This window comes from Cnephaeus nilssonii (assembly GCF_951640355.1).
Source record: "Cnephaeus nilssonii genome assembly, chromosome: 13".
In the NCBI taxonomy this organism is placed as follows: Eukaryota; Metazoa; Chordata; class Mammalia; order Chiroptera; family Vespertilionidae; genus Cnephaeus; species Cnephaeus nilssonii.
The window spans coordinates 20,322,699-20,338,584 of NC_137084.1; the positions used below are offsets into that span (position 1 = coordinate 20,322,699).

At 41.6% G+C, this 15,886-nt stretch overlaps 2 protein-coding genes and 1 pseudogene across 3 annotated transcripts; 2 read left to right on the forward strand and 1 right to left on the reverse strand.

The window, feature by feature from the left end:
• Positions 1 to 2,202: 2,202 nt before the first annotated feature.
• On the forward strand, positions 2,203 to 3,165 carry OR5A1 (olfactory receptor family 5 subfamily A member 1; the record flags this gene model as incomplete). Its single annotated transcript, XM_079788052.1, has 1 exon — positions 2,203 to 3,165. One exon carries the CDS (start codon positions 2,203 to 2,205, stop codon positions 3,163 to 3,165), a length of 963 nt encoding a protein of 320 aa, XP_079644178.1.
• Positions 3,166 to 12,632: 9,467 nt separating this feature from the next.
• LOC307110067 (protein yippee-like 5) lies at positions 12,633 to 13,044 on the reverse strand (annotated as a pseudogene). The gene has a single exon. The product of its transcript is annotated as a protein yippee-like 5 (transcript).
• Positions 13,045 to 13,233: 189 nt separating this feature from the next.
• OR4D6 (olfactory receptor family 4 subfamily D member 6) lies at positions 13,234 to 14,178 on the forward strand (the record flags this gene model as incomplete). Its single annotated transcript, XM_079789095.1, has 1 exon — positions 13,234 to 14,178. The coding sequence occupies one exon, from the start codon at positions 13,234 to 13,236 to the stop codon at positions 14,176 to 14,178; it is 945 nt and encodes a 314-aa protein (XP_079645221.1).
• Positions 14,179 to 15,886: the final 1,708 nt, after the last annotated feature.

Here is a 15,886-nt window from a genome sequence, read left to right on the forward strand (position 1 = left end):
TATCCCTCTCCCTTCCTCACTCTCTAAAAAAAAAAATCAATAAAATAAAAAAATACCAATGAGCCTTTCACATATTATCTTAAGCAATCCTCAAACAACCCTGTAAGTAGTCACTGTTATCACCATTTTGCAAATGGAGAACCGGAGACTCAGAAAGGCTAAATGAGTTACCCACAGCTGGCCAGGATTAGAACCAGGTTTGTCCTGAAACCTACCCAGAATTATAACCATCACCTTATCCCTCTGCTAACCTGGACAGGTGCCACAGATGACCCTGAAACCCATCATGGACCTCAGGTCCCTACCTTGCTAAATGGACAACTGTACACAGAATGGGCGAGGGCTCTAGCAGAGGTGTTTTCGTTCAGCTTCCAATTTCTCCATGTGGCTCAATATCTGCTCTACATTGTGCTAAACTTTGCTGAAGGTCCCTTTCCTTCTTCAAGGGGAAAGAATCCTCTCTTGATCCTGCAAAGTCTACATACCTTTCACAAACAGGTGTATAACCTCTAAACACGGGATAAAATTTAAAAGCCTACTGATAAGACTGGGATTAGTGCGAGTGATGTCTGAATCTCTGCACAAACTGTGGCATGGTGATAGCTTCACATCCTCTCACTGTCCAAATTTGACAACAGGTATTATCTTCTGGTCTGTGGTGATCGAGCCTTAGTGTGGATGTGTGAGAAGTGTGGGAATTCTTACAGACATGGATTAGTGAAATCAAGTCCCTGATCCTAAAAGATGCTTCATACACTGAAAATTCTAAGAATTTTATTGAGGATTTAGTAATTTAGATTTTTTAACAAAAAACACAGAGAATACTTACTATGGGTCAAGCATATTCTATAGGAGATGACAGATACATACACACATACATACATACATCCCAATAACAAAGCAAGTGCTATCATTATCTCTAATATTATAGAGAGTCATAGACCTGTCCAAGATTACACATATATTAAGTGGTAAAGCTGAGAATTAAATCCCAGCAATCTAAATCTAGAGTACACTTTCTTTTTTTTTAATGGATTATTAGGCTTTTTTAAAAAAATACATACTTTTATTGATATCAGAGAGGAAGAGAGAAGGAGAGAGAGATAGAAACATCAATGATGAGAGAGAATCATTGTTCGGCTGCCTCCTGCACATCCCACACCTGGTATCCAGCCCACAACCGGCATATGCATATGCCCCAGGAATCCAACCATGACCTCCTGGTTCATAGGTCGATGCTCAACCACTGAACCACGCCAGCCAAGCTAGAGCCTACATTCTTAACAATTAAGTAGCTAAGAGAACTTATAGTGAAGATAAATTTGAAACTGGAACGGCATTACTATATTCAGAGTTATTATTTGACAAGAGCATTTCTACAGACATCTGGTCTAATCCTTTAGAATAAAAACATTTTAAATGTCTGACTGTTTCACAACTGTGTAGCTGAACCTGGTCCCTCTGCTGGTTTCTCTATTCCAATACTGAAATTCAAAAAAAGTTTGGTGAGGTGTTTCAGGGCATGAGGTGACACAGCAGACACACAAAACTGTCCAAATAACAACTTTCACTGAAGACTTACAATGTGTCAGGCATTTTACACGCCTTTTCTTGTTTAATTCTTAACACAAATATGTGAAGTAGGTACTGTTGCCCATTTTAAAGATAAGGAAATGGAAGCCTAGGCAGGAATTGATCACAGGAATCTGGATCCAAAGTTTAAGCACATATTGACCACCTGCACTATATTAAAAAGCAAATAGTGCCCTAGCCAATTTGACTCAGTGGATAGAGCATCAGCCTTCAGACTGAAGGGTCCCGGGTTCAATTCCAGTCAAGGGCATGTACCTTGGTTGCAGGCTTGACCCCCAGCCCAGGATGGGGCTCATGTGGGAGGCAACCAATCAATGTATCTCTCCTCACCTTGATGTTTCTCTCTCTCTGTCTCTCCCTCTCAATTCCACTCTCTCTCAGAACCAATAGAAAAATATCCTCAGATAAGGAGTAACAAGAAAAGAGGAAAAAAAAGCAAATAGTTAAAACAATGACTACATTGCCCTCTGAGAGAAACAGAATCTTTGCATAAAGTTGTAACTCTAATACTCTGGCCTCCCGCTCATGCATTTTGTAATTATTTGTTAAGATCACCTGAAATTTGGATTATCATTATTGTCCCAGGTCTGCATCTTGTCCTTGTGATCCATGGGAAACATGTCCACAGCTGAGGCCTGGAACAGCTCCTCCGTGACCACATTCATCCTCCTGGGATTTGCGGACCATCCGGAGCTCCAGGCCCTCCTCTTTGTCACCTTCCTGGGCATCTATCTTGTGACCCTGGCCTGGAACCTGGCCCTTATCCTACTGATTAGAAGTGACACCCGTCTGCACACACCCATGTACTTCTTCCTCAGCAACTTGTCCTTCATTGACATCTGCTACTCCTCTGCAGTGGCCCCCAAGATGCTCATTGGCTTTTTCCAAGAGCAGAAGACCATCTCATTCTTGGGCTGTGCTGTTCAGTTTTTTTTCTTCGTCGGCTTGGGTCTAACTGAGTGCTTCCTTCTGACCGCTATGGCATACGACCGATATGCAGCCATCTCCAGGCCCCTGCTCTACACTGCCATCATGTCCCATGGCCTCTGTACACGCATGGTGGTTGGGGCATACATCGGTGGCTTCCTGAGCTCCCTCATCCAGGCTAGCTCTATATTTCGGCTCCAGTTTTGTGGACCCAATATCATCAACCATTTTTTCTGTGACCTCCCACCAGTCCTGGCGCTTTCTTGCTCTGACACCTTCCTCAGTCAACTGGTGAATTTCCTTGTGGTGGTCACTGCTGGGGGGACATCATTCCTCATCCTCCTTCTCTCCTACAGTTACATAGTGGCTGCTGTCTTGAAGATCCGCTCAGCGGAAGGCCGAAGGAAAGCCTTCAACACATGTGCCTCGCACCTGATGGTGGTGACTCTGATGTTTGGGACAGCCCTTTTCATGTACCTGCGACCCAGCTCCAGCTACTTGCTTGGCAGGGACAAGGTGGTATCTGTGTTCTATTCGCTGGTGATCCCCATGCTGAATCCTCTCATCTACAGTTTGAGGAACAAAGAAATCAAAGATGCCCTGTGGAAGGTGTTGGAAAAGAAGAAAGTGTTTTCCTGTTCATGATGATTGAAAACATATTTCTCCAAAACTACTGGAGAGGTAAATGATCCATAGCATCTACCTCCACCTCTGGCTTAGGCAAGGGGGACATGTGTGCATATTTGAAAATGTATGTTCCTTCCCGCTGATTCCTCTCCTCATTCTTCATGGTCATGTGTCTACTGACCCCACCATGGATAGTCAGAAGGGGGAAGAAATTATTTCACCAAGAAAAAAATCTTTCCAGGGTAGCCAATTCTCAAATTGGTATTACAACAACCACCTTTTATTGGGTGCTTAATATGTATTAAGCACAAAAGTTGTTTGATTAAATACTCACTATAGTGCTACAGTGTTCACTATCTCTGTTACAAATGGGGAAACAAGGTCCCCACAAGGAACACTGACTTACCAGGGCCACACGGGAAGTAAGGGACAGGACCCTCATGCTGACCCAGGTCTTCCTTTCCAGAGCCCTTGCTCTGCCCAAATGCTGCCTTCCACATTCATCAGCAAACAGCTCTGAAGTTGTGCATGTGCAGAACTCTTATTACTTGCATCTGGCAGAATCCAAAAAGATACACTACTATTATGCATAGTCGACATGAATTACAAAACAAGATGCCTACTCCACTAAACACTCTCTCTGAGATGTCTGTGTGGGACTCCCATGAGGGCTACTCAATAATTTGCTAAGCAAATGCTGAAGAAATGAGCCTTTGCTGCCATTTCTAGCTCAGCTACATAGGGGCCTAGAAAATTGTAGTTCAATGGTATCATATCAACACTCTTCTCTTCCCAATCAGAGTCACCTACACTACCTACTCAGTCAGAATCTCCTTGATTTCAACACATCATTCCTTTACCTGTTAAGCACCTGAAACCATTTCACAGCTCGGTCTCTGTTTTGATCAGCACACTCTTGAGTTCCTCTTGCTCTCTTCCACCTGAACCCACTGCTCGTAAAATATCTTTGTTTCTTTACCCGAATGGGTTAGCCCCTGCCGCCCCACATTCACTGTTATTTGTCATCATCTCAGGGAGGTCTATCCCAGGCTGTCACCTCCAGGTCTCTACTCCTCCATGGCGGGCACTTGTAGTGGAGTTGTCCCACACCATTGCAGCTAGTGAATCCCTCTCCTCATTTCTTCAGCTAGTGAATCCCTCTCTCATTTCTTCGTGGCTCTGTCCGCTGCCCAACACATTCACCTTCCCATTAGTATAGGTCTACTGGATATGCAGGAGTGAGCCTCCCCTGAGGCTTCTTCAGCCTCCTTTCTAACCACAGATAAAAGGATAAAGAGACCACTGTTTCACAACACAAGTCCAGTTTCCACACACAAAACAACAAAAAACTCTCTGAAGATTAGTTTTCTCCCTCTCATCACAAAATCTTCCACCTCTGAAATTTAGCTCTCTCCCCTTAGAAATTAGAAGCCAACTTAAACTGGTTAAAGTATAAACTGATCTTATAAAATATTTATAAACTCAACTTTACCAGAAACACTTTCTAGAACATATTTAAATAAAGTTTTTAAGCAGAGATAAAAAGTTTTCCACTTATTTAGTTTTACTCTCTCTAGTTTCAAACTATTTTAGAATGGCTTCCAAATATACATACACTGCACACAATAAAGCGAGTTGCAAATAAGTGAAGATTTATATGTTCTTTACATGATGATTAGAAAAATATAGGCAGATATATGTGAATCCTTGGAATAGAAAAGACTTTTCTAAACTTAATGCTAAAAACAAAACTATAAAGAAAAGCACAGGTCTGTCTATAATAGTGTTAAAATCTCTATGGCAAACAAACCATTTTAAAAAATTAAAGGACAGATGTTTAACCAGGGAAAATATGCATGTGACATGTGTTAGACCATGTTAATGAAGTGAATTAAAATGTTTATATTTATGTTAAATTAAAAAATATACTAAATTAATTTTAATTTAGATTCATTTACTATTTATATATAAAATATTAATGGTATGTTTTATGAGTCTACCATTCTCTCTTGATTTTTATACACATATGGTTCCTCCATAGAAAACATATTCTCCACTCCTGTCCTAAATAATGTTACATTCTGCACATCCTATATAATAAAACCCTAATAAGCACATCGACTGAACGGCAGAATGACCGGTCGCTATGACGCACACTGACCACCAGGGGTCAGACGCTCAATGCAGGAGCTGCCTCCTGGTGGTGAGCACCAGAAGCCAGGCTCATGGCTGGCTGGTGAGTGCAGCAGTGGTGGCAGTGTTGTATCATAAATCAGCAAATGAAATACAAGACGCCTTAATGAGCCAATTAATTAGGAGTCATTTATTGCACTCGGCCCAGAGGGAGGTGACTCTTCCAAATCTCTGAGCACCAGTATAAGTCTCCGTATGTATACTTTTCGAGCCTCTTTGTTTGCAGATATTACAAGGAGCTCTGTGTGAGTTATTGTTACAGACAGTTGTAACCTTGAATACATAATGAGTTTGTACTTGGCATAAGAATATGGGAATTGTTATCAGTATTAGTTTATTTTAGTCTATTACATTGGATGGCTAGCTTGCAAGGTCAGACAGTTAAGTTTATCTTTTTCTGTTATTTGAACTAAAATCAAAGTCATTTTGTAGAATAAGAGACTGTCTTAAAGTGACAGAGTTTACAGGACTAGGGACTATCTAACAATAGCAGAGAATTTCAAACAGCGGTTTTATGTACAAGATGGAGGTTACTATGCTTCAGTGGGAGCCTCTCCTGCCTCCATGGCAGGCAGGCGGTAAGGAGTAAAGGCTCCCGGACTGCGAAAGGGCACAGGCTGGCCTAGAAACCCCGCCCACCACCACCACCACCAGTGTATGAATTTCATGTACCTGGCCTCTAGTTTTTAATAAAACAAAACCAAAATATTCTAGGAAAAGCTTGTATACTTTGTGCTCCCTCCCCTGAGGGAAAATTTGCAAGGTGTGGTGTGAAGAGGGTGTGGGCTCATGAGGTGAGGACTGTGGTACAAAGTGAGTTATGCATGTGAGTGCCTCACAAATCCTCTGTAAACGGGTCATTTGGAGGATTTAATATGTTAATCTATGCAAAATGCCCAGCATACACTCGGCAGACAATAGAAACTCAATAATTATGAGTCTCTCTCTCTCTTTGGACGGGTTATTTGGAGGTGAAGAGGGCAGACTTTAAGATGATCAAGTGTTTATCCTGTTCTGTGTATTACAGACCCTCAAGGACCACAAAGGAAAATGCTAAACTGAATCAACCCTGGGGAATCTCAGGGTCTGACCACTGTGGATTATCTGCCTCTGGAAATTTTAAATGAGGAGGGTGTGTCCTTTACACCCCACAGAGTGATTAGCTTATAAAGCTGGGGATTTTGTATTTTGTAAATCCTTCCTTCACAGACGCTCAAGTGATTCCTCGACAGGGCTATAGAGAACCACCCCCACAAATGCACTGCTAACCATGGACTTTGAAAGCGCCTTCTCTACTGTCCAAAGCAACAGATTCCAACAGGCACTAGAAACGAGTTTCTTAGAGCTTACACTGTCTCCAATCTCCTTTTATCTCCTCATTCCAAGTGTCTGCTCACCAACACACACCTGCAGTTTATTCCCTCAGTCTCATTAGACAGCAACTTGAAGACTGAAAGGGGCTATATGTGCCTGATTAGACTGTATCCAAAGCAGAAAACTTTGAACAATACAGTAGAGAACAGACTGCAGAGATAAAGAGAGAGAGAAGACAGTCGGCCGGCATTTTCTCTATGTTTGTACCGTCCAGTCTTCCTTAAGAGCCTTGGGAAATCAGACTCAGCCAGGTGACAGGAACTTTTTTTTTAGTGTTTCTTCTCCATGCATTACTCTAGTCTTTCTGCCTTTCTATAAATTTAACCCAAATTCTTTCCTTTCTCTTCTGCTCCTTTGATGGGCATCCTAACCAATCTTAGAAGTTTTGCTCCCAGGAAGAGAAATTAGAACAACAACAACAACAACAACAAGTTCCTGAGGAAGTTGCTTGCTCTTAACTCCTATCCAAAGAAACAGGAAGTGCCATATAGTCTCGGCACAAAGGAGGTCCATAACCTTCAAATTTTCCCTTATTTTTATGCTGATGCCTGGAATTCTACCATCTGACACTTATCTATTAGTTTAAGGCTGGTCCTCTTTCAAAATACAAAACGTTCCCTTTTTAAAGAGGTTATTTTTTAAGTTTCATAGTCATTAGAACAGTAAGGATCTAGAAAGAAAGCCAGAAGGCTTAAGGGAGAAGGGAACATTGAGGACAAGTTCCAGACCAGAAGAAGGCGCCCTCACAGAAAACTTCAGGACCTTCACAGTCTGACTCAAGTCTGGCTACTAACATTGATACACATTTATGCATTTACAGAGAAAGTCACATTGACCGAGTGCCTGCCATTCATGGAGTATTGTGCCAGATAATTTACAGTTGCTATTTGATGCCATTAACAAAGATACTTCTCAGATGATCAAGGTTCTAATCCCAGATCCAGAAGTTGCCGACTCTGACAATTTATGGATGTCACTTATGCTCTTCTATCCTCATTCTCTAAATCTACCAAAGGGATACTAGTTATTTAAAATTGATTGACAGGAGAAACCAAGATGACGGCATAGGTAAACACCTGAACTTGTTGCCTCGCACAACCACTTCAAAACTACAACTAAAAGACAAAACAGATATCATCCAGAACCACGGGAGGGCTGGCTGAGTGGAAATTATACAACTAGAAGGAAAGAGAAAACTACACTGAGACTCGGAGGAGGTGCGGAGTTGTGGAAGTGAAGTGTGCAGGTACGGAGGCATGTGGAGAAAGGGGCTGGAAACTGAGTACACTGTTGTCTTTTTCAATCGGGAGGGAGATACAAGCTCCCGACTGCTCTGAACTCCAGTTCCAAGTGAGACTCTGGGGACCCAGACTCATATGGGGAGAAAATGGGCTGTCGGGCCAGAACACGAGGGCGGCTTTCTCTCAGAGGTGTTTGCAGCGACATTGTTCCTTCACAGTGCCGCGGGACACAGAGACCTGGGGACCTCTTCAGGGCAGGGCTGATGGTCAGCCATTGCTGTTTGCTCCACCCTGGTGGTTCCCTGAGACCCCGCCCCACTCAATTTACAACCCCACCCGAGCTGTGGGCAGAGGCTTTTTCATATGAATGGCCTGGCCCTTTGCAATCTAAAACCTATCATACTGCAGCTAGGTCAGAGACCCCCAGAGCTTCCAAAAGAAGGCCCAAGGCTCCACAGCAGCTTGCATTGCTTCACAGCTGGGCCTCATCTGGGCACCTCTAAACCCCAAACAAAAAGAAGGAATCTGCAGATCTCTCTGTAGCTCCTGCTGGGTGGCCTCAGGCAGTAGCTGACTTTGCACCTTCTTGGAGATCCAAGAGCCAGTGTACCCAGTAGTCAGAGTGAGACCATCCAGATTACAACTCTTCAGATCCATAAGAGACACACTCAGGGGGCAGACTCAGTGAGCACCAAAGCCCCATTGAAGCAAGTCTTGTCCCATAAGGGTGATTCCAGCACAGAAGTTCTCCCATCATAAATACAACTGATCCTCACAGCCAATTGGCCTCAAGGTCAATTCCTCCCAGTGATACCAACACCAATCAAGGCTTAACTACAACAAGAAAGGGGTGCACCAAGAGTGTCCACCTCAGGTAATTAGGGAGGCTGAGCCACTGGGCCCTATAGGTCACCTAGCACACAAAGCCACTCTATCAACACAGGGAAGCAGCCAAAATGCGGAGACAAAGAAACAGGTCACAAATGACAGAAATGGAGGAAAGCAAACTACTAGATATAGAGTTCAAAACCACGGTTATAAGGTTACTCGAGAATCTTCTAGAAACCTCTAAGAAATTTAGTGAGATCCTTGAGGATATGAAAAAGGACGAACTAGAAATTAAACATACACTAACTGAAATAAAGAATAATATACAGAGATCCAACAGCAGACTAGAGGATCCCAAGAATCAAGTCAAAGATTTGAAATACGAAGAAACAAAAAACACCCAACCGGAAAAGCAAAAACCAAAAAGAATCCAAAAAGTTGAAGATAGTGTAAGGAGCCTCTGGGACAACTTCAAGTGTACCAACATCCAAATTATGGAGGTGCCAGAAGAAGAGAGAGAGCAAGATATTAAAAACCTATTTGAAGAAATAATGACAGAAAACTTCCCCTACCTGGTGAAAGAAATAGACTTACAAGTCCAGGAAGTGCAGAGAACCCCAAACAAAAGGAATCCAAAGAGGACCACACCAAGACACATCATAATTGAAATGTCAAGAGCAAAAGACAAAGAGAGAATATTAAAAACAGCAAGAGAAAAACAGGTAGTTACCTACAAGGGAGTACCCATACGACTGTCAGCTGATTTCTCAACAGAAACTATGCAGGCCAGAAGGGAGTGGCAAGAAATATTCAAAGTGATGAATAGCAAGAATCTACAACCAAGATTACTCTACCCAGCAAAGCTATCATTTAGAATCGAAGGTCAAATAAAGAGCTTCACAGATAAGAAAAAGCTAAAGGAGTTCATCACCACCAAACCAGTATTATATAAAATGCTGAAGGGTAATATTTAAGAAGAGAAAGAAGAAGAAAAAGGTAAAGATAAAAATTATGAACAACAAAGTGACAACAAATACATATCTATCAACAAGTGAATTTAAAAATCAAGTGAATAAAAAATCTGATGAACAGAATAAATTGGTGAATATAATAGAATCAGGGGCATAGAAGGGGAGTGGACTGACAATTCTCAGGGGGAAGGGGGTGAGGGGGGTGTGGGAAGAGACTGGACAAAAATCTTACACCTATGGATGAGGACAGTGGGTGGGAGGGTAAAGACAGAGGGAGGGTAGGAACTGGGTGGAGGGGAGCTATGGGGGAAAAAAGAGGAACAACTGTAATAATTTGAACAATAAAGATTTATTAAAAAATAAAATAAAATTGATTGACATTTAATTTTCATATCTATTTTGCAAAATAGGTGCAGAAATTAAATTACATACATATATGTAATTCCTGTAATTTATGTCTCAAGGAGAAAATCCCCTCTTCTAAATTCAGGAAATCTCTATACTTTTCACAATAACAGTTCAGGGATTTCAATTATGTCAAAATCCTTGGTGATAAATCATTCTGATATGTTTCTAAAGTAGCATTAAGAATAGCATATCCCTGTTCCTTTTCTTCTGGTGTCAACTTATCTAGTAGAAAATTGAATTTATGGTGCTAAGAAAGCTTACCCTTAAATTTTGAATGTTCTTCTCAAGGTTATTCTCTAAACTGAATTTTAAGGACAAAATAAAAGAATGATGAAATAGAGTCCCTTGGTTGACTTTTCAAGCCTCCTGATCATGCAAATAATCTAAACACACCAATTAAAAGACAGGAACTACAAAGTGCATTGTTGTTTTTTAAAGACCCAACTATATGTTGGGTCTCGTTATAGAACAAGAAACCCACTCTAAATATAAAAATACACAGAGATTAAAAGTAATGCAATGGAGAAAAAAAAACCAAAAAAAAGCTGGAGTAGATATGGTAATTTGATATAAAGCAGACTTCAGAACAAAAAAAATTATCAGAGATAAACAGAGGGTCTTTGTAATGATAATAATAAAAGGGTTAGTTCTCTGAGATTACATAATAATCCTTAATATGTGTGCACTTAAGAGCAGAGTGTCAAAATAAGCAAGGCAGAAACTGATAGAAATACAGGGAGAAATAGACAAACACTATTTTAGTTGGAGACTTTGACCCCCTCAATCAGTAATCGGCAGATCCAATAGGCAGAAAATCAGTAAGGATGCATTGAGTTGAATAGCAGCCATGATCAATTGGCTGCTAATTGGTATTTATAAATTACTTTTCTCCAACAACAGCAGAATTCACATTCTTCTCAAGCTCACATGGAACTTTCACTAAGATGGACCACATTCTGGGCCATAAAACACACTTTCACAAATTACACAAAGTATGCTCTCAGACCACAGTGGAATAGAAAGCAATAACAGAATGATAGATGGGGAAATCCCAATATTTACACATGTTGCTTAGCAACTTTTTAATAACTCCCATGGCATCAGCAACTGCCATCTTCTTCTTTGAAAATTATTTTTCCTACAAATATCTGACACTATTCCCCATGCTGATTATTATATTCTTAGACTTCCAGTTCAGTGTCTAAGTGAGCAGTGGACAGTGCATGTGTTTGGGTGAAGACGAACAGAGCCATGAAGATGGGAAAACACTCCAGGCTCACCTTTCTAACCTAAAGGTAAGTGAAGGCATCCTGAAGACACAATTGCAGGCAACTTTAGCTTAGCATACATATGATTTTCTAATATCTATAGTGTTCAGTCTTCCATATCTGAAAGGTAAAATATCCAATGTGATTATTGATGTGTATGTCAATCAGAACTAAAAGTCTTAGGCTGACTAAAATCCCCAGTCTCTCATGTAAAATATTAGGCTCTAAGCTCCGTTTTACTATAACCACTTTATAGATGCCACAGACATTATAAGAATCAAAATAAAGATGAAATGCTGCAGTAAAATAGAAAGCTTTGCATACATGTGAGGAAGTTACTCTTGCAAGACATAAGATAAGCCAAAGTCAAATGGCCATTGTCCTCTCATCTCCCTCTGGTTAGAGTAAGGACATAGAAGTGTGATGGTTCTTCCTGTAAACACCTTGTATTTACAGTAGGAAAGAAGAACCATCAGGATAAAGACTTTCCAGACCAGTTTTCTTTTCTTTTTTTCAACTATTACTTTATTTACATTACTATGCTTAAGTTCCATGGAAAGGACAACCAAGCAGTTCTGCCCCATTTCAGGAAAAGTTTCCAATCAACACCAATTACGTGGTGACAAGTAACTAGGAATGGTGGCATCTTTGGGTCAAGACTGACAAGGAAGAATGGGCTCTGAGGCTACGGTTCATCTCCAACAAGATTATGGCACAATGGCCAGCACAAGCCATACTAACACTGAACCTTTAGCACTGGTCACAAATTCGGATCTCTTCTCTGAAGCTAGCAAATCAAGTGAAATAAAGAAAGCTTTAAAATAAAGCCCAAATAAGTTTGAAAATCATGCTCTTGACACATTGTCCTTGCAAAATTTACATAAAACACATTCTCCCACTCCAGTAGCCCAGATTTTTTTTCTCACATAGCCCACCACGTAGCTACAGATAGATTATTCTGCCTCAAGATGTAAAAGTAGAGAAAAAAAATTAGCAGCATCTGTATAATATTCTCTCTACATACAGTTGTTGGATGTAAAATAGAAAATTAAAAAAGGAAAGAAAGGTTCCATCTTAGATTCTCATAACCTCTTGTTCTGCAGTTCAAGAATCCGACTCTGTGCTAAGGTGACAGTGTATGTAAGTAGATTTTTGTTTTCAGTGAAGGAGACCTGGGAAAAGATGAAGTTATCTCTTTTTCTTCAAGAGTTATCAGGTGGTACATGCTCCTCAAGACCCTCACTCTCTCGAACTAGAGCACGTTCCAGGATCACACGGCCTTCCTTATAACGCTGGCTGTCTTCAGTGGCAAACTCATAGATCCCTCCCAGTTTGCTATTGCAGTTTTTACAGCTCACATCTCGAACCATGTGGCGGCCAGTAAGCATGACCCGGTCTTGAACTTCACTGTACTGCACTTGAACTTCTTTTTAACTGCCTTGTTAAAAAGAAATGCCCTGCCAGTGGCACCTGTGAATCGAATGGAGATGAGTTCTGAGCGGTTGGTCAGAATCGTATCGCAGTTTGCACAAGAAAACAGACAGGTACCACCAATGTGATCAAGACAAATTCTGCCCATTTTTACAGTTGAAGTTCTAAAAAACCCCAAGTGGCTGTGAGATCCACGGCTGCCTGCGGCTCTTCCTCCTCCCAGACCAGTTTTCTGAGTAGCCACGGTTATTTGGATGCTTAAAAGAGCCTTATAACAATACATGGTAAATGATGTTGCCGCCTCATGATACCATACTCCTAATCCTAACATGTCTTCTCCCAACATAGACCCTGCAGAAGGTGATCCCCATCATGCGCCAGAGTAACCACACCACTGTGAGGGAATTTGTCTTCCTAGAATTCACTCGCTTCCGGGAACTGGAGTTTTTCTTGTTTGTGTCCTTCCTTGCTGTGTATGTGACAACTGTGCTGGGCAATGCCCTCATCGTGGTGAGCATCACCTGTGACTCCCACCTGCACACTCCCATGTACTTTCTCCTAAGGAACAAGTCAGTCCTAGACATTGTTTTTTCATCGGTCACCGTTCCCAAGTTGCTGGTAGATCTTTTGTCAGAGAGGAAAACCATCTCTTACAATGGCTGCATGGCACAGATCTTTTTCTTCCACTTTGCTGGTGGGGCAGATATTTTTTTCCTCTCTGTGATGGCCTATGACAGGTACCTGGCAATCTCCAAACCCTTGCATTACGTGACCATTATGAGGAGAGAGGTGTGGGTGGCCTTAGTGGTGGCTTCCTGGGTGGGTGGTGGTTTGCACTCAATCGTCCAGATCATTCTGATGCTTCCACTCCCCTTCTGTGGCCCCAACACCCTGGATGCCTTCTACTGTGATGTGCCCCAGGTGGTCAAACTGGCCTGCACTGACACCTTTGCTCTGGAGCTTCTCATGATCTCTAACAATGGGCTGGTGACCTTGCTGTGGTTCCTCCTGCTCCTGGGGTCCTATACTGCCATTCTGGTGATGCTCAGATCTCACTCTGGGGAGGGCCGGAAAAAGGCCCTCTCCACCTGCACCTCCCACATCGTGGTGGTGACTCTTCACTTTGTGCCTTGTGTTTACATCTACTGCCGGCCCTTCACTACGCTGCCCATGGACACAGCCGTGTCCATCAATAACACGGTCATCACTCCCATGCTGAACCCTATGATCTACACCCTGAGAAACCAGGAGATGAAGTCAGCCATGAAGAGACTCAAGAGGAGACTTGGACCTTCTGAGGGTAGTAAACTGGGGTGAGCAGTCAGACTGAGACTGGGAATCTAATTCTGATTTGGTTTTCTCAAGCTGCTAGCCTTAGGGTAAGAGAGACAACTAGCTCTTTCTCCAGTCATTTCTAAACATTCTCATAGCCCTTCAACTCTAGTAGAAGGAATTTAAGAACAAAAGGAAGAGATGAGATTGAACCACATAACTATAGACTTGTGGACTGGGAAAAGTATGTGGTATAAGATTAAAATCAACAAATTAAATGCTATTTTTTGTCTAATCTGTTTTTTGTCTAATCTCTTTTTTTAAACATATTTTTATTGATTTTATAAAGGAAGGGAGAGATAGAAACATTAATGATGAGAGAGAATCATTGATTGGCTGCCTCCTGCATGGCCCCTACTGGGGATCGAGCCTGCAACCCAGGCATGTACCCTTGGCCAGAATCAAACCTGGGACCCCTCAGTCTGCAGGCTGATGCTTTATCCACTGAGCCAAGCCGGCTAGGGGACAAACCATCCACTTTTGATCAGCTGTAAGCACTTGGATAATGGAGTCCAATTTATCTATACACATTTGGAGGCTGCTATAAATATTCTCTTGATGCCCAGCTGGTGTGGCTCAATGGTTGAACATCAACCAATGAACCAAGAGATCATGTTTTGATTCCCAGTCAGGACATATGCCTGGGTTTGAGCTTGATCTCCAGTAGGGTGTGTGCAGGAGGCAGCCAATCAATGATTCTCATCATTGATGTTTCTTTCTCTCTCCCCTTCCCTTCCTCTCTAAAATCAATACATATTTTTAAAGGCATTATTCTAGTGATACCATTGTCTTTCCCTGTTGTGTGATCCCTTCACTCTCTTGTCTTTGACCCACAAAGGGAAAGAGGAAGAAGAGAGCATGATTGACATAGTATGGACCACCTTTCAGAAGTAGATCACTGTCTTTATTCCTCCCCCACATTCAAGCAAGGATCACATCAGTTGTATAAGAGCAGTAAAGTTTTATAGGTCTGCTGTACAACACTGGCTATAGTTAACAATATGATATCATGCACTTAAAATCTGTTATGAGGGTAGCTTTCATGTTTAAGTGTTTCAACCATAAAAAATTAATGATATACTTTGAGATTTGGATTTACACATTGTTTCTGTTTCCCAATAGTAAATTATAAACATTTTTAAATTCAGCAAATAATCTAATCAGAATAGAGTAATCACAATGACCAGTTACACAGAATAAGAGGTTGCAATTTTAAGAAACTCAGCATTAAACAATCAAGAGCAAAGAAACTGATTCACACCACAGCAATATTGCAACAGGAAACAGAATGATATCCTTTTTTTTAGCAAGACAAGACACTGTTGAAGTCAGCAGAATATTCAGTAATATAAGTATTAAACTTATAGACTATCCTACCTAATAATAGACAAATATGCAAATTGACCATACCTCCGACACACCCACAAGCCATGCCCACCATCCAATCAGAGCAAGTATGCAAATTAACCCAAACCAAGATGGCTACAGCCACAGAGAGCAAGGTTTCCTAGGTAACAGAGGAAGCCAAGCTTTCCGCCTGCCCTTGCCAGGCCTAAGCCTCCACTCAAGCTACAAAGTTTCAATTATAGAAGGTAAATAAATTCAAACAGAAATGGCGGCAGAATGGAGCTTGAGAGAGCAGGCCAGGGTTGCCGGCGGCAACAGGGGAAGCAAAGCTTTCCACACACCCTGG